Source organism: Chiloscyllium punctatum, chromosome 8 (assembly GCF_047496795.1).
Source record: "Chiloscyllium punctatum isolate Juve2018m chromosome 8, sChiPun1.3, whole genome shotgun sequence".
NCBI lineage: Eukaryota > Metazoa > Chordata > Chondrichthyes > Orectolobiformes > Hemiscylliidae > Chiloscyllium > Chiloscyllium punctatum.
In genome coordinates this window covers 33,663,667-33,679,298 of record NC_092746.1, presented here as the reverse complement: position 1 = coordinate 33,679,298, position 15,632 = coordinate 33,663,667, and the positions used below count along the sequence as shown (strand labels likewise).

Sequence of the window (15,632 nt, the reverse complement as noted above, 5' to 3'; positions counted from 1 at the left end):
TCCACTAAAAATGTAGCTGGTGGTGAGGAAATAGCAGACAGTTGAAGTATTTTTTGTGGAGGTGATTGCAATGAAAATGACTTCACACAATTTGAAGAAAATAACAAATTTTTTCCACCCAGTGTTGAAGGAAGTGCCATATCGTTATTATTATTCAGCTGGGGAAAATGGTTGTTATGTAAGTGAAACTTGAATAAAATTATAGCTAAACTGTTCCTTTACAAGATCACAGTCTCCATGTTCAATTCTACAGCAGCACATGTTCTAATTTGTTGATCTCTGTCACCCATGAGAATGAAAGCTTTACATGGAAGACTAAATTCCCTGTGCTGGACGTGTGTGCAATTGCATAATATTATCTTAAACATTACAATACCACAAGGCTAAGTATTCAGCTGGCCCACCAGTGAAGATTTTTAGAAGAAAAATAAACAAAATGGCACATTCTTCATTTAGAGTTGGAATGATTCTTACAGTGGTCATGGTGGAAGATATCACAGAATGCTGACAGAGATGTCAAGAAAGAGCTGCATGCTGATGGTATTTCAGGCTATTAATTCTCGGAAAAGCTTGGATTTTACCTAACCATGCTGAATGCGTGCGGTTCAGCTGGACCTCACACTAAATGCAATCTTGTCAATATATCTGTTATTCTGGCTTTCGTATGAAACATGATGCAATGCATTCTGCCGCTGTGCAAAATGAGCATAGATGGTGGAATTTTAATGACTCAGAACAGCACAGTGATAGAGTCATAGAGATCTACAGAACAGAAAAAGGCCCTTCGGCCCATTGTGTCCATGCCAGTCAAAAACAACCACCTCATTATTCTAATCATGTTTTCCAGTCTTTGGCACATAGCCATGTATGTCTTGTCATCATGAGTGCACATCTCAATATTTCTTAAATGTTATGAGGGTTTCTGCATCGACCACCCTTACAATCAATGAGTTCCAGATTCTCACCACCCTCTGGATGAAGCAGTTCTTCCTCACATCTCCTTTAAACCTTCTGCCCTTTACCTTAAATCAATGTTCCCAGTCACTGATCCCTCCACCAAGGGGAGGTTGGGGGAGGGGGTGGGCGCTGGATGTGAGGGGCAAAGGTCCTTTCCATGATTCATGTCTGTGCCCCTCATAATTTTTATATATATCAATCCTATCCCCTTTCAATCTCCTCTGTTCCAAGGAAAACAACCCCAGTCTGACCAATCTATATTTACAGCTGAAACTCTCCAGCACATGCAACATCCTGGTAAATCTCCTCTGCACCTTCTCCACTACAATCCCATCACTCCTATATAATGGATTCCCGAATTGCTGACAGTACTCTAGCTGTGGCCTAACCAACATTTTATCCAGTTGCAGTATATTCTCCTTGGTTTTTTTTAACTCTATGTCTTTGCAATTAAAGGCAGGTGTTGTACCAGACTGGCCAAGGTTACACTATTTCTCTCCACAGATGCTGCCAGACATGCAGAATTTTTCCAGCATTTTCTGTGCTTATTTTAGATTTCCAGTAAGTGCAATATTTTGTTTTCATTCGAGTGATTGTGGTGGGCAGTTTAGAGCTTTACCTTTTAAAAGGGTAAACTCATTCTAGGTTATCTGAGTATATCTACTTCCAGATTAACAGGGATGATTTGGGGTCAGGTGACACACCAGTTCTGAAGGGCTGTAACAGAAACTACAAAATCTAAATGAATTTCCAACTTAACTCGCCATTTGGTTGTAGCAGTTACTGGCCAGGCCTACCCAGGGCTCAGGAAACTTCGGCTACAATAGGGCACAGGAACAGCCAGATGCAGTGGTGAGGGATCTGGGCACCTTTGAGCATGAATCGCAGAAAGTGGGTCTGCAGGTGCAGCATATGGTAAGAAAGGCAAATGGAATCCTGGCATTTATTGCAAAAGGACTGGATTAAAGAAGTAAAAAGGTGTTGTTACAATAATATAAGCTGTTGGTGAGACCACACCTGGAGTATTGTGTCCAGTTTTGGTCTGTTCAGGAAGGATGTGGTGGCATTAAAGGCAGTTCAGAGGAGCTTCACCAGACTGATTCCAGGCCTGTAAGGGCTGTCTTACAAGGAGCGGTTGAATACCTTCGGCTTCTATTCGCTGGAGTTCAGAACAATAAGGGGGATCTGATTGAGGTCTATAAACTGCCAAAGGTCATTGTTCAGGTGGATGTTGAACAAATGTTCCATGTTTTGAGACAGTCTTGAACAAAAAGTCATAGATTTAGAGTGAGAGGACATAGGTTCAAAACTGAGATGAGGGTTTCTCAGAGGGTTGTGAACCTGTGGAAGTCACTGCCCCATTGGAGGCAGAATCAATCAACAGGTTCAGGAAAGGTGTAGATATGTTTCTGATGAAAAGGGGGATAAAGGGCGATGGAGAGGAGGCAGGACAGTGGAGTTGAGACCATGATAAGATCAGCCATGATCATATTAACCAGTGGAGCAGGCTCAAAGGGTTGAATTAGGTGAAAGTGAGGACTGCAGATGCTGGAGGTTAGAGTCGAGGGTGTGATACTGGAAAAGCACAGCAGGTGCTTTTGCCCAAAACCTCTACTCTCCTGCTCCTCGGATGCTGCCTGACCAGCTGTGCTTTTCCAGCACCACACTCTCGACTCAAAGGGCTGAATTGTCTACTCCCACTCCTCATTCCTCTGTGCCAATGTAGCAGGGAAGTGCATTTCTAGCACCGCTGGTGAGACAGGAGGAATAATGATTCTTCAGTCTCCTGATCTTGACCTGCCTAACCTATTGTGATCTGCTATCCTCCCCTTGATTAGCATTTTAGTTCTTCCAATAATGGGCACTTTAGCTTCCTTCTCCATGATCATTCCCACCTGCTATTCCTCCACCCAGTCTGGCATCAGGCTGTAGCCTTTAACTGCCTCGAAACCAGGTATTGCTATGAAGTTCAGCAGGAGTTTTGTATTTGCAGTGATACCAAGTTTCCCTAATGTCAGAAGTCTTCCAAACCCTACCATGCTTTCCCCTCCTTGATACATATTATGGTTTGGGTGATAACTGATGTGACACCCATAGTGCTATCACCAATAATGTGTATGGCCTTTTTTCCTAAGACCCTAAGATGAAAGAGCAGATGAAGGCATTCCTGCTCATTGAGTCTGCTCCACCATTCATTGAGATCATGGCTGATCTGATCACCACCATTTGCCTGCCTTCCACCACCACCACCACCTCCACCTCCCTCCCCACCCCCAACCCTGGCTTTATTTAGTGATTGGAGAAAGTGAGGACTGCAGATGCTGGAGATCAGAGCTGAAAATGTGTTGCTGGAAAAGTGCAGCAGGTCAGGCAGCATCCGAGGAGCAGGAGAATCGATGTTTTGGGCATGAGCCCTTCTTCAGGAATGAGGAGAGTGTGCCAAGCAGGCTAAGATAAAAGGTAGGGAGGAGGGACTTGGGGGAGTGGCGTTGGAAATGCGATAGGTGGAAGGAGGTTAAGGTGAGGGTGATAGGCCGGAGTGAGGGTGGGGGCAGAGAGGTCAGAAGAAGATTTCAGGTTAGGAAGGTGGTGCTGAGTTCAAGGGTTGGGACTGAGACAAGGTGGGGGGAGAGGAAATGAGGTTTGCTGGTTGGTCCCAGAGGTGTTCTCTGAAACATTCCGCAAGTAGGCGGCCTGTCTCCCCAATATAGAGGAGGCCACATCTGGTGCAGCAGATGCAGTAAATGATGTGTGTGGAGGTGCAGGTGAATTTGTGGTGGATATGGAAGGATCCCTTGGAGCCTTGGAGCCTTGGAGGGAAGTAAGGGGGGAGGTGTGGGCGCACATTTTGCATTTCTGGCGGTTGCAGGGAAAGGTGCTGGGAGTGGAGGTTGGGTTGGTGGGGAGTGTGGACCTGACAAGGGAGTCACGGAGGGAGTGGTCTTTTTGGAACGCTGATAGGGGAGGGGAGGGAAATATATCCCTGGTGGTGGGGTCCGTTTGGAGGTGGCGGAAAAAACGATGTATATGATGTATATGGAGGTTGGTGGGGTGGTAGGTGAGGACCAGTGGGGTTCTGTCCTGGTAGTGATTGGAGGGGCGGGGCTCAAGGCCGGAGGAGCGGGAAGTGGAAGAGAATCGGTGGAGAGCATCGTCAATCACGTCTTGGGGGGAAATTGCGGTCTTTGAAGAAGGAGGCCATCTGGGTTGTACGGTATTGGAACTGGTCCTCCTGGGAGCAGATGCGGCGGAGACGAAGGAATTGGGAATATGGGATGACGTTTTTACAGGGGGCAGGGTGGGAGGAGGTGTAGTCTAGGTAGCTGTGGGAGTCGGTTGGTTTATACTAAATGTCCGTGTTGATTCGGTTGCCGAGATAGAAATGGAGAGGCCTAGGAAGGGGAGGGAGGAGTCTGAGACAGTCCAGGTAAATTTGAGGTCAGGGTGGAAGGTGTTGGTAAAGTGGATGAACTGTTCAACTGTTAGTGATTAAAAAGCTGTCTTTCTCAGGGTTGAATATACTTCATGACCCACACTCTACAGCTGTTTGTACACACATTCACTACCCGCTGAGAGATTAAATTCCTCTTCATTTCTGTCTTAAAAGGGTGACCCTCTTATTCTGAATTATGCTATCTGGCTCTAGACTCTCACAAAAGGGGAAACAACCTTTCCACATCTAACCTGTCTAGGTCCCTAAGAATTTTGCATGTTTCAACAAGATCACAGTCATTGAGATGTACAGTATGGAAACAGACCCTTTCGATTGTTGCTGATGACTTCAGAATTGCTCCCAATCCCAATTTCCTTCCTACCTTTTCTCCTGTGTCACTTCTTCTCTCCCTCCAACCAATTGCAAGATCTTTTTCCAGTTCAGAATGACCCTTTTTTAATCTAACTTTTCTTCATTTATCTATTGACGTGAATGTTTCTTTCTTGTTTGATAGTTTAATGGATGTAGAAAAGTGGATGCAAGCTTCATAAATCTTGTTCAGTCAGATGTCTTTCTCAGCAGTACCTCAGAAAGAAATGTGATAAAGACTGAGGCAAATCCAGGTTTAGTGTTTGTTCCTGGGACACCATTGAGACTGATTCTTGTTGCATTATAAAATCCCATTGGTCCAGTGTTACTGAATAATTTAGAGTCATTGCTTATAAGGAACAGCACATGGTGAAATGATTTTTTTCTACTTGATGTGATTTAGGATTAAAGTGGAAAATGCTTTTAAATATTGCAAAAAAATTGCTCCCTGTAGGTTTCACCCAATAGTACAGTCAGTGCATTTATCAAATTATATGACACAATGTCATACAAAGCTAGAAGGTGTTAATTTTGAAATTTAGTCTGCATTGACATGATCTCAGGGTAATTGTGTTGGTGTTAACTGTTCTGTGCCCATTATCATCAAGGGTTCCCGTTACAAATTACTGTCCAGAAAACTCTGGAATGCAATGTGTCTGTCGATTTGTGAACATGTGAGGTGTATATGATAATTGTATATCTGAGATGCATAGAACAGAATCACTCAAGGCTGTGATGCTTCATGACAGACCAGCTGGACCACAGTTACTGTTTAAGACCACATATGATTAATCTCGCATACACTGTCAGGTGACCTTGTGTGAAACCTTTCTTGCAGTACCATGTTAGGGCCAAGGCACTGCCATGCATAGAAGACTGGCTGACTGACAGAAAACAGAAAGTGGGGATAAAAGGATCCTTCTCAGGATGGCAGCAAATGACTATCATAGTCAGTGTTGAGAACACAACTCTTCATTTAAAAATCACACAACAAGACGTTAAGGTCTAACAAGTTTATTTGGAAGCACTAGCTTTCAGAGCACTGCTCCTTCATCAGGTGGTTGTGGAGTATAAGATCATAAGACGTCTTACAATCTTATACTCCACAACCACTTGATGAAGGAGCGCCACTCCGAAAGCTAGTGGTTCCAAATAAATCTGTTGGAGATAACCTGGTGTTGTGTGATTTTTAACTTTGATTACCCCAGTCCAACACCGGTACCTCCAAATCATGACAACTATTCATGTTATCCTTTAATGATCTGAACGAAGGAACTGAGGCACTGTTGGTAAGTTTGCAGATAACACAAAGATAGGGGAAGGGATAGATAGTGTCGTGGAAACGGAGAGGCTGCAGAACAACTTGGATAGGCTGGGAGAGTGGGAAAAAAAGTGACAGAATACAATGTGGAAAAGTGTGAGGCTCTGCACTTTGATAGGAAGAATAGAAGCATAGTCTATTTTCTAATTGGGAAAAGGCTTGGAATACTGAAATTACAAAGGGATTAAGGAATCATAGTTCAGGATTTTCTCATGATCAACATGCGGGTTCAATTGGCAGTTAGGAAGGCAAATGCAATGTTAGCAGTCTTTTTGTGAGGAATAGAATACAAGGGCAGAGATGTACTATCAAGACTCTATAAGGCTCTGGTCAGAGCACATTTTTAACATTGTGAGCAATTTTGGATCCCTTATCTAAGGAATGATGTGCTGGCATTGGAGTGGGTCCAGAGGAGGTTTGCAAGAATGATCACGGGGATGAAGGGTATGTCATATCAAAAGCAGGTCTGTGCTCAGTGGAGTTTAGAAGGATGAGAGGGGATTTCATTGAAGCTCTCAGAATACTGTGAGGCCTGGATAGAGTGAATGTGGAGAAAATGTTTTCTCTAGTGGCAGAGACTGGGACCTGAGGGTACAGCCTCAGAGTAAAGGGACAGTCCTTTAGAAGTGAGATGAGGAAAATTTTCTGCAGCTAGTACATCTGTGAAACTCATTGTTGCAGATGGATACAGATGCTAAGTCATTGAGTGCAAAGCTTGATAGGTTCTTGATTAGTGAGGGGACCAAACATTATGTGGAGAAAGCAGGAGATTGGGATTGAGAAACAAATCAGCTATGGTCAAATGGCAGAGCAGACTTAATGGGCTGAATGGTCTAATTATGCTCTGATATCTTATGGTCATAAGGTAATGGTTCTGAGAGATTAATGTTCAAGTTGCATTAGTTCAACCTATCTGATGATGTCACCCAGTCTTTTGGTGGAAGCAGGTAAGTTCAGCAATAGCCTTTGAAGGGAGCAGATGTATTCTGGATAGCTCCCAAGAGTTCTTAAGAATTACATCTGATTTGTAATATAGTTGGGCTTTTTACTCCTATGCAATAAGTTATCTCGTTAACAAAGACCTTCGCCTCTTCTGTGAAGATTCCATGGAGGTGGGTACCACTAATAATTAGACAGACCCTAGATGTGGAAAAGACAAAGGAAGATTGGCTGTCAAATCCTACAAGCATCCCTTACTCTGAACCGCATATTGGCATGATGTGCCAGTAGCAGAGTAACACTAACTGGTGGTTCAGATTTCATGCTGTGATTCCCACTGTGCAGCTAAAGCTGCTTCCCTCCATAATAAAGTCAGAAGGTGGTTTTGCTGATGTTTGTGCAATGTTCAGCAAGATTCACAACTCCTCAGATACTGAGGCATATCCAAATGCAGAAAAATCTGACAGTATCCAAGTTTTCAAGTGGCAAGTACCATTCAAGTCGCATAATTGTCATTTGGTACAACAAACAGGGCCAAATCTTATACAATTAATTAGAGGTTCTTGGGAAGTGTTGTAGAACAGGGGACTTAGGGGTTCAGGAACATAATTCTTTGAAGTTTACATTATAGACAGGGTGGTTAAAAAGACATTTTGCATGCTTGCCTTCAATGCTCAGTCCTTTGAGTATAGGAGTTGGGAACTGAAAATGTGTTGCTGGAAAAGCGCAGCAGGTCAGGCAGCATCCAAGGAGCAGGAGAATCGATGTTTCGGGCACGAGCCCTTCTTCAGGAATCAACATTCCTGAGGAAGGGCTCATGCCCGAAACGTCAATTCTCCTGCTCCTTGGATGCTGCCTGACCTGCTGCGCTTTTCCAGCAACACATTTTCAGCTCTGATCTCCAGCATCTGCAGTCCTCACTTTCTCCTATAGGAGTTGGTAAGTCATGTTGAGGTTGTACAGGACATTGGTGAGGCCTCTTCTGGAGTATTGTGTCCAGTTCTTGTTGCTCTGTTGTAGGAAGGATATTATTTAGCTGGATAGGGTTCAGAAGAGATTTACCAGGATGTTGCCAGGTATGGAAGCTTTGCGTTATAAAGAAAGACTGGATAGGCTGGGACTTTTGTCAGTGGAGTATAGAAGGTTGTGTGGTGACCTTACAGAGGTTTATAAAATCTTGAGAGGTATATGCAGAGTTAATGGTAGGTATCTTTTCCTAAGGATAGGGGATTTCAAGACAATGGGGCACAATTTTAAGGTAAGAGGCAAAAGATTTAAAAACTAAAAGAGGGACAATTTATTTACAGAGGGTGGTTTGTATGTGAAATGAACTTCCTGAGGAAGTGGTGGATGCGGGCACAGTTACAATGTTTAAAAGACACTTAGATAAGTACATGAATAGGAAATATTTGGAGGGATATTGGCCAGGAGCACTCAGGTGGGCCTAGTTTAATTTGGGATTATATTAAGCATGGACTGATTGGACCGGAGGGTCCGTTTCTGTGCTGTATGACTTTGACTCTATAAAAGAAAATTAAATTTTTTTCTAATGATATTAATTGGAACTACTATTGCTGAATCCCCCACTATCAAGATCCTGGGAGTTGGCATTGACTAGAAGTGGAAATGGAGTAACCATATACGCACACACACATTTCATATGGTGTATATACTGAGGCTACAAGAGCAGGTCAGAGTCTAGGAATATCGCAATGAGTAACTCATTTCCTGACTCTACAAAGCCTGTCCACCATCTACAAAACACTTGCCAGGATGGAGTGATGGAGTACTCTTCATTTGACTAGATGAGTACAGCTCCAACAACATGGGTGAAGCTTGACACCATCCAAGACAAAGCAGCCCATTTGACTGGCACCATATCTACACATATCCTCTTCTCTATTCCAGATGTCCAGTCGTAGTCATCTGTACCACCTTTAGACAAGACCCAGTCAACCCATGACCACTACCTCCTTGACAGACAAGGATAGCTGATACATGGGAACATCATCACCAATATTTTCCCCTCCAAGCCACTCACTATCCTGACTTGGAAATGTTTTTCCCAAGTCACTTGGTAGGAATGCTGAAACTCCCTCCCTAATAGTATTTTGTAGATACCTACACTAAATGAGCTGCAATGGTACAAGAAGGCAGCTCGTCACTACCTTCTCAAGGGTGACTAGGAATTGGCTATAGTTACTTGCCCACACAATGATGCTCACATCCCATTACTGAACAAAAGTAAGTTATTGAACACAAGTATGTTTGCTGTGTTAAGAGTGTAATTGCTTTAAGATATTTAGTCGTCAGTTAAAATGCAATTACTGATAGCAATAGCTGACAACAGCTGTGGAAGCGTCAACAGAGAAAGCACAAGGATGGCAATGGTTATCTCCAACAAGAGAAAGTTCAACCCTTTTCTCATGACATGCTTTGGTCCTAGAATTGTGGCACAATGACTCAGTGGTTAGCACTGCTGCCTCACAGTGCCAGGGACCCAGTTCAATTCTACCCTTGGTCGACTGACTGTGTAGAGTTTGCACATTCTCCCCATGCCTGCGTGGGTTTCCCCCCGGCTGCTTCAGTTTCCTTCCACAGTCCAATAAAATGCAGTTTAAGTGGGTTGTCCATGCTACATTACCCAAAGTATCCGGGGTGTGTAGCTAGGTGGCCAGGAGAAATTTAGGGTTACAGGGATAGGATAGAGGGATAAGACTGGGTGGGATGCTCTCTGGAGGGTCACGTGAACTTTATGGGCCAAATGACCTGCTTCCACAATGTAGGGATTCAATGAATGACCCAAAGATAAACTTCCATTCAAAGGTGGAGGATTGATGGCACTTGTAATCTTGGATGCACATATATTGTTTAATTATTTGGCAAAAAGGTTAGAAGGAGGTGACAGTTCTGAAATACTTAATGTTGAAATTGCATTAGCTCCAGCCAATATAATGGTTTCACACAGTAGTAAAACAGAAACATCAGCTCCTTTGTAAGGAGCTGATGTTTTCAGTACTATTACCACAGAATTATACTCCAGTATGTGGCGGTAGCAATCAGGAGAATCTCTAACACAGGAATTTAAGTTATTTTAATTTGTTTAGGAGGAATTGTAGCTGTCCAGAACTGGTGGGGTTTAGTCATGTACCCCATGAAAATAAAAAAAACCCCAATCTAAATTGCCTTTAAACTGCTGGCTTTTAGCTTTATTAGAGGTAAGATGGTGTCAGGAGACAACCAAGTGACTCCCAGAAAGTGGGTTGTTCATTGAAATAATTAAAATGAGGCTGCATCAAGGTGCCAATGCCTGGGGAACTGAGATGAAAAGAACATTGAATTGATTCTTCTATTAATATCAATATTATGGATACAAAGGAAAGCTCCTCTTTCTATTTGACATCAGGTCTTTGACTACATAGCATCCTGTATGCTGTGTTTAACCTTTGTGGTTTTAGCTTAGCCTCGAACTTTTTATTTTAAGAGCATGTTTGTATGGCAAATAATGGACTGCTTTTAATTTTCGATCATGTATTGAAAATTCCTGCTTTACATTGCAGAATTAATATTTTTCTTATTGACATTATTGATTTTTGATTCAGTATATGTAATTTCTCAGAGATATTTTGATCACAACAGGTACCTAAAATTTAAATATAGAGTTACATTTGTCAGAGTGTTATAGTAAAAACAACTGCATCTATACTTTTGTGCACAGAACTCACCAAGAAGCAACATTGTAACTGAGGGACAAGTATTGACCTGGATACCTGGGGTAAATTCATTGCTCTTCTTCATAAACATGGCTGAGATCTTTTAGAGTCACAAGAAAGGGAAGGCATGGTCTGATTTAATATATCATCAAAAGTACAAGGTTTCCAACACTCCGTTAGTACAACATTTGAGAGCCATTTGAATTTAAAGTTTCAAATCCAGTTCGTGTCTTACCATTATATTGGAGCAAGTTGTAAGGTACATACATTACTATTGTTAGAATGTAAACAGAGTAGAACTTCACTATTTGGTTAGGTAACCAGAGAGGCAGCTCAGTAGACTTCAGAACCTGCTCAGTTAAACTTTGCAGAGTGAAACACCAAATCAGGCTATCAACCTGCAACAGTGCACTCTACCCCTGCAGAACAAAGTCAATATTTACACCAAGGTTCCATGATGACATGTATGTCTTTAACATCTGAACAGCAAACATTTGCTTGGTGAAGCATACAAATCTCATTTAGTATTTGATGTATTAAATGATTTTAGAAAGCAGTGCAATGATGCAAATTGGATCACTGCACAAGAAAAGTGCATTCTTCCCTGAGCTTAAGAGCTGTCTATTAAATAAAATTGATCACCCATCAAATAGCATATTAATAATTTCAGAAAGAACAATCTGCAATTGAAGGAAATCAATACTTGAACAACATTAGTCAAAATAACAAGGAGTGCAGTTGTACAGTTTATTCTTAGTGCCTCGATTATGTTATCTTCAAATTTGTTCATCTTTCTGACAGCTGTAAATAGCTTGTTTTGTGTTTCACATATTACCAGGCAGATTGCAAAAATAAATTGTTCCTGTGTCTTGATTTTATATTCATCACATTTCTTCATGAGATGATGGCTTAGAATTCCACCTGCCCTTTCTGAGTCAACACCCCCATCACTTCTTCTCAAGCTATTCATTCCTTGTTGCCAACAGCCTCTTTTGTATAGATTATTTAAATGATCATTATTCATGTAAACATAAAGATGAGCATAGGCTACGAGGTTGGTTGACTGCAGGGAAAACACCTGGATTTATTCTCACCTGATGTTCACATGCATTCTCCTGTAGCAAGGGCTACTGTGTAGTGATTAGAGACTGGAGCCTCCAAGCATTTTCCTTTGTTTGTAAAACCACATCCCTGCTTGACTGAGATCCGCAAGCTAAGCACAGATTAAAGATAGGGGTTTAGATCAGAGCGGTGCTGGAAAAGCACAGCAAGTCAGGCAGCATCCGAGGAGCAGGAAAATAGCTATGAAAACCTATTCCTGATGAAGGGCTTTTGCCCGAAATGTTGATTTTCCTGCTCCTCGGATGCTGCCTGACCTGCTGTGCTTTTCCAGCACCATTCTGATATAAACTCTTTTTTTTCCAGCATCTGCAGTCCTCACCTTTGCCTACAGATTAAAGATAGACCTAGAAGTGCCTAGATTCTACATAACTAAACTGCTCACCAGACAAACTTGCTGAATTGTGATGAAACCTCACGAATACCACAATTTGAAATCAAACATGGTGATTTAAATATATTTAATTATCAATGGCTTGAGTTCAGAGTTACTTTTCAAAACAACTAAATATCTGCTGTTTTGGATCAATTAACTTACACGTATAAAAAGAAGTTAAAAATCACACAACACCAGGTTATAGTCCAATAGGTTTAATTGGAAGCACACTAGCTTTTAGAGCGCCGCTCCTTCATCAGGTGATTGTCCAACGCTCCGAAAGCTAGTGCTTTCAATTCAACCTGTTGAACTATAACCTGGTGTTATGTGATTTTTAACTTTGTACACCCCAGTCCAACACCGGCTCCTCCACACCATGTATAAAAATAAAGTTGAGTTTTAAATAAAGCTTTAAGATATATGTGAATTCAGAAAACGTGCACATTCATGTATAAAGAGCTTAGAGGGGTAATATTTCTCCACATCTACAACTAAGGTCAGCAAAGAACATGATGGAAATAGCAATATCAAGTGACTTTGAGAGGTTATTGCTTTCTTTAAGTATCTCTTTGGCAACTTCTAGGTCCAAGGTGCCTACAGAACAATGTGAGTTCTCCACCTTTGCACACACAGGGTCTTTGTTGATGTGGGAGGTCTGAGTAATAATGGGTTCCTACAAAGAATCTGTGTCAGAGGTGGAGTAAATCAGCAGGGATATGGAGAACTCCCACTTTTTCCAGAGTATCATCCCAAAGAGCTGACTCTGCTGAAGACATTAGAATAGAAAGGAGAATGCAAAAAGTAGTAGGGACTACTTAAGCAACCCTGTGACTGGAATCCAATGTCATTGTAGAAGTTTGAATATGGTTATTAAGATTGGGTACAGGGATTCTACAGCACATTGTGCAGTTTTTCATTTGTACTATTCACAGCAGATTGTTGTTATGAGACTTAGTGGCTTGTAAATTTTCAATTTTTTGTGGTGTTTGGGTGGACAGTTTTTGATCAGATGGTCAGTTTGGGAATCCCAAACCCTGCTTTCATTTCCCCTGATTGAAACAATGAAAGAATCTGTGCACAGGTAAAACTCATCTGCCTGGAGTTGAGTGCACTTTACCTGGCCTCTTATCACTCTCCTTGTAATGTGATACAAATGTAATTTTGATTCTGTTTGCCCCAAAATCATGTTCTCGTGTTTTCACAGCCTCAGAACCAAATTTGAAGGTGCGTTCCAAGTTAAAACAGAAAGTGGCAGAGAGGAGGAGTAGTCCATTATTGCGCAGAAAAGATGGCACCATTATCAGCACCTTCAAGAAGAGAACACTTGAGAGAACAGGTAGTTGGGAAGAACATAAGGCTGTTCATTAAAACTAACATTGCTCTGTTACGGGTGTCTTCAATACATCCAAAATCTTGCCTGTTTCTTAGTTTAGCAAAACGAAACAAATAACTCAAAACAACTAATTGAAGCAGTTCCTGCAATAGAATCGATTGTTTTGTTAGCTATGAGAATTAATTGTATGAGGGAAATGGAACAATGTAAGTACAGATATTTAAAACTTAGAGGGAGGTAGTGGCATAGTGGTAATGTTACTAGGCTAAGAATCCAGTAATCTAAATCCTAGCTCAATATTTAAGGATTTAGGTTGAAGACCTCTTTGGACAATGGTGAAATTTGTAAAATCTAGAATTAAAAGCTATTATTATAAAGACCCATTTGGTTTATTAATGTCCTTCAAGGAAGGAAATCTGCCATCCTTACCTGATCTGGCCTACATTTGACTCCAAACCTCAGCAATGCAGTTGTGCCTGGAGAAAAGATCAGTTCAATGGTAACTTAGGAAGTACAACAAATGCCAGCCTTTACACACCGTCACAGACAAGGAAGGAAAAAAACAATGAGAGGAAAAGGCTTTTTAAAAACCTAAATGGTTACCAGTTTGATTGATTAATCTTTTCCCTATGTATTTACTTTCCACTTTAATTTCTCAAACTACCCTATCTCCAGAAATATATCTAATCATCTTTTAAATCAATTTATGTTATTATTTTACTTAGCTATCTCTGGCAACTTATTCCATAATTTTCCCATCCTGAATTTATAAAATCTCATTTTACTTCTCTCTCTATTTCTAACTGACTATTATTAACTGATTTTCCACACTGTTTGAGTTTATGGCTTGCATATAGAAATTTTGTTCATCTCCTTCGAGATTTTTAAACTTCAGTTAGGATATTCTAAATGTATATATGTTTTAATACAAATTCCTTCATATTTCCTCATGTTATCAGTGATAGTATGCTCTAAGATTTCTTGCGTAATTGTTCCATGTCTTGGCTAAGTTTTTAAAAAGGAACAGTAAGGATATCTCATTTGGTAGGAGGCACATTCAGTTAGTCAATCAGTCTCTTGAATATCAATTGGAGTATTACACCTTTCCATTCTGAAATAATATTGAGCATGGAAAGCCAGAAAGTTTAAGGTGAATTTAGTCTCGCTGTACAAAATGATAGTAATATCAGTGGATGAATAATACAAAAGGTCAAGCTAATGTTCTAGAGATACAGTTCAAAACCCAAAGTGGCAGCTGGTGAAATTCAAAAATAAATCTGGATTTGGGAACTGGGAATATTGGCAATGGCTATCATTGATTATTGTAAAGGTCACGCCCTTTCTGTCATCCTTACTTGAAATGGCCAAGATGTAACGACAGATACACAGTAAGGTGGTCAGCATTACTCTCTGAAATGGCTGAGCAAGCCATTTAATTCAAAGGCAATTATGGATGGGCAATAAAAGCTGCTGATGTCCATGTCCCTTGAAAGGCTGAAAGGGAAAGAAGCAAGTCTAAGAAATAGGTGCATGAGTTGGCTAAATAGCCCATCAGACCGACTTCCATTCACTTGATTTAATTTGATTTATTTGTTGTCATGTGTATTTTCTTTGCAAAATACGCAGTGAAAACATTGTACGGTATGTATATTGGATCACAGTTGAACTTCTAAATAAACTCTTCTTCTCTATTCTATCCCAAGTTTCCCTAATTCATTTAGTGGCCAAAAATCTATCAACTTCAATTATGAGTATGCTTGACAGCCGAGCACCTTCACTTCCCAAAGAGAGGTTGATCACTGCTGAAAAGATAGAACTATTCACTGTACCAGGGGACATCTGAACCAGGAAGGGAACTTAATTAGTGAATGTTTCAGGGTAACATAGCAGGAGGCACCTGATGTGTTAAGATGAGTTTGAAGAGGGCATGCAGGGAGAATCTTAGAATCTCTACAGTGTGGAAACAGGTCTTTTGGCCCAACAAGTCCACACTGACCCTCCAAAGAGTATCCCACCCAAACCCATTCCCCATTGCTCTACATTCACCCCTGACCAATGCACCTAATCTAACC

The 15,632-nt window shown here is 41.2% G+C and overlaps 1 protein-coding gene across 11 annotated transcripts in view; it reads left to right on the top strand.

Annotated features, from left to right (window-relative positions):
* The window catches only part of LOC140480462 (histone deacetylase 9-like), a 778,931-nt gene that overhangs the window by 446,451 nt on the left and 316,848 nt on the right, over positions 1-15,632 (top strand). For 10 of the 11 annotated variants that reach the window (XR_011961302.1, XM_072575348.1, XM_072575346.1 and 7 more), the window contains one exon: positions 13,432-13,563. The exons of the other annotated variant lie outside the window; for it this stretch is intronic. Coding sequence is in view for 9 of the 10 variants with exons in the window: in XM_072575348.1 (XP_072431449.1) it covers positions 13,432-13,563 (132 nt within the window). In the remaining variant the exon portion in view is untranslated. The remainder of the gene's footprint in view (positions 1-13,431; positions 13,564-15,632) is intronic. 11 annotated transcript variants of the gene reach the window in all.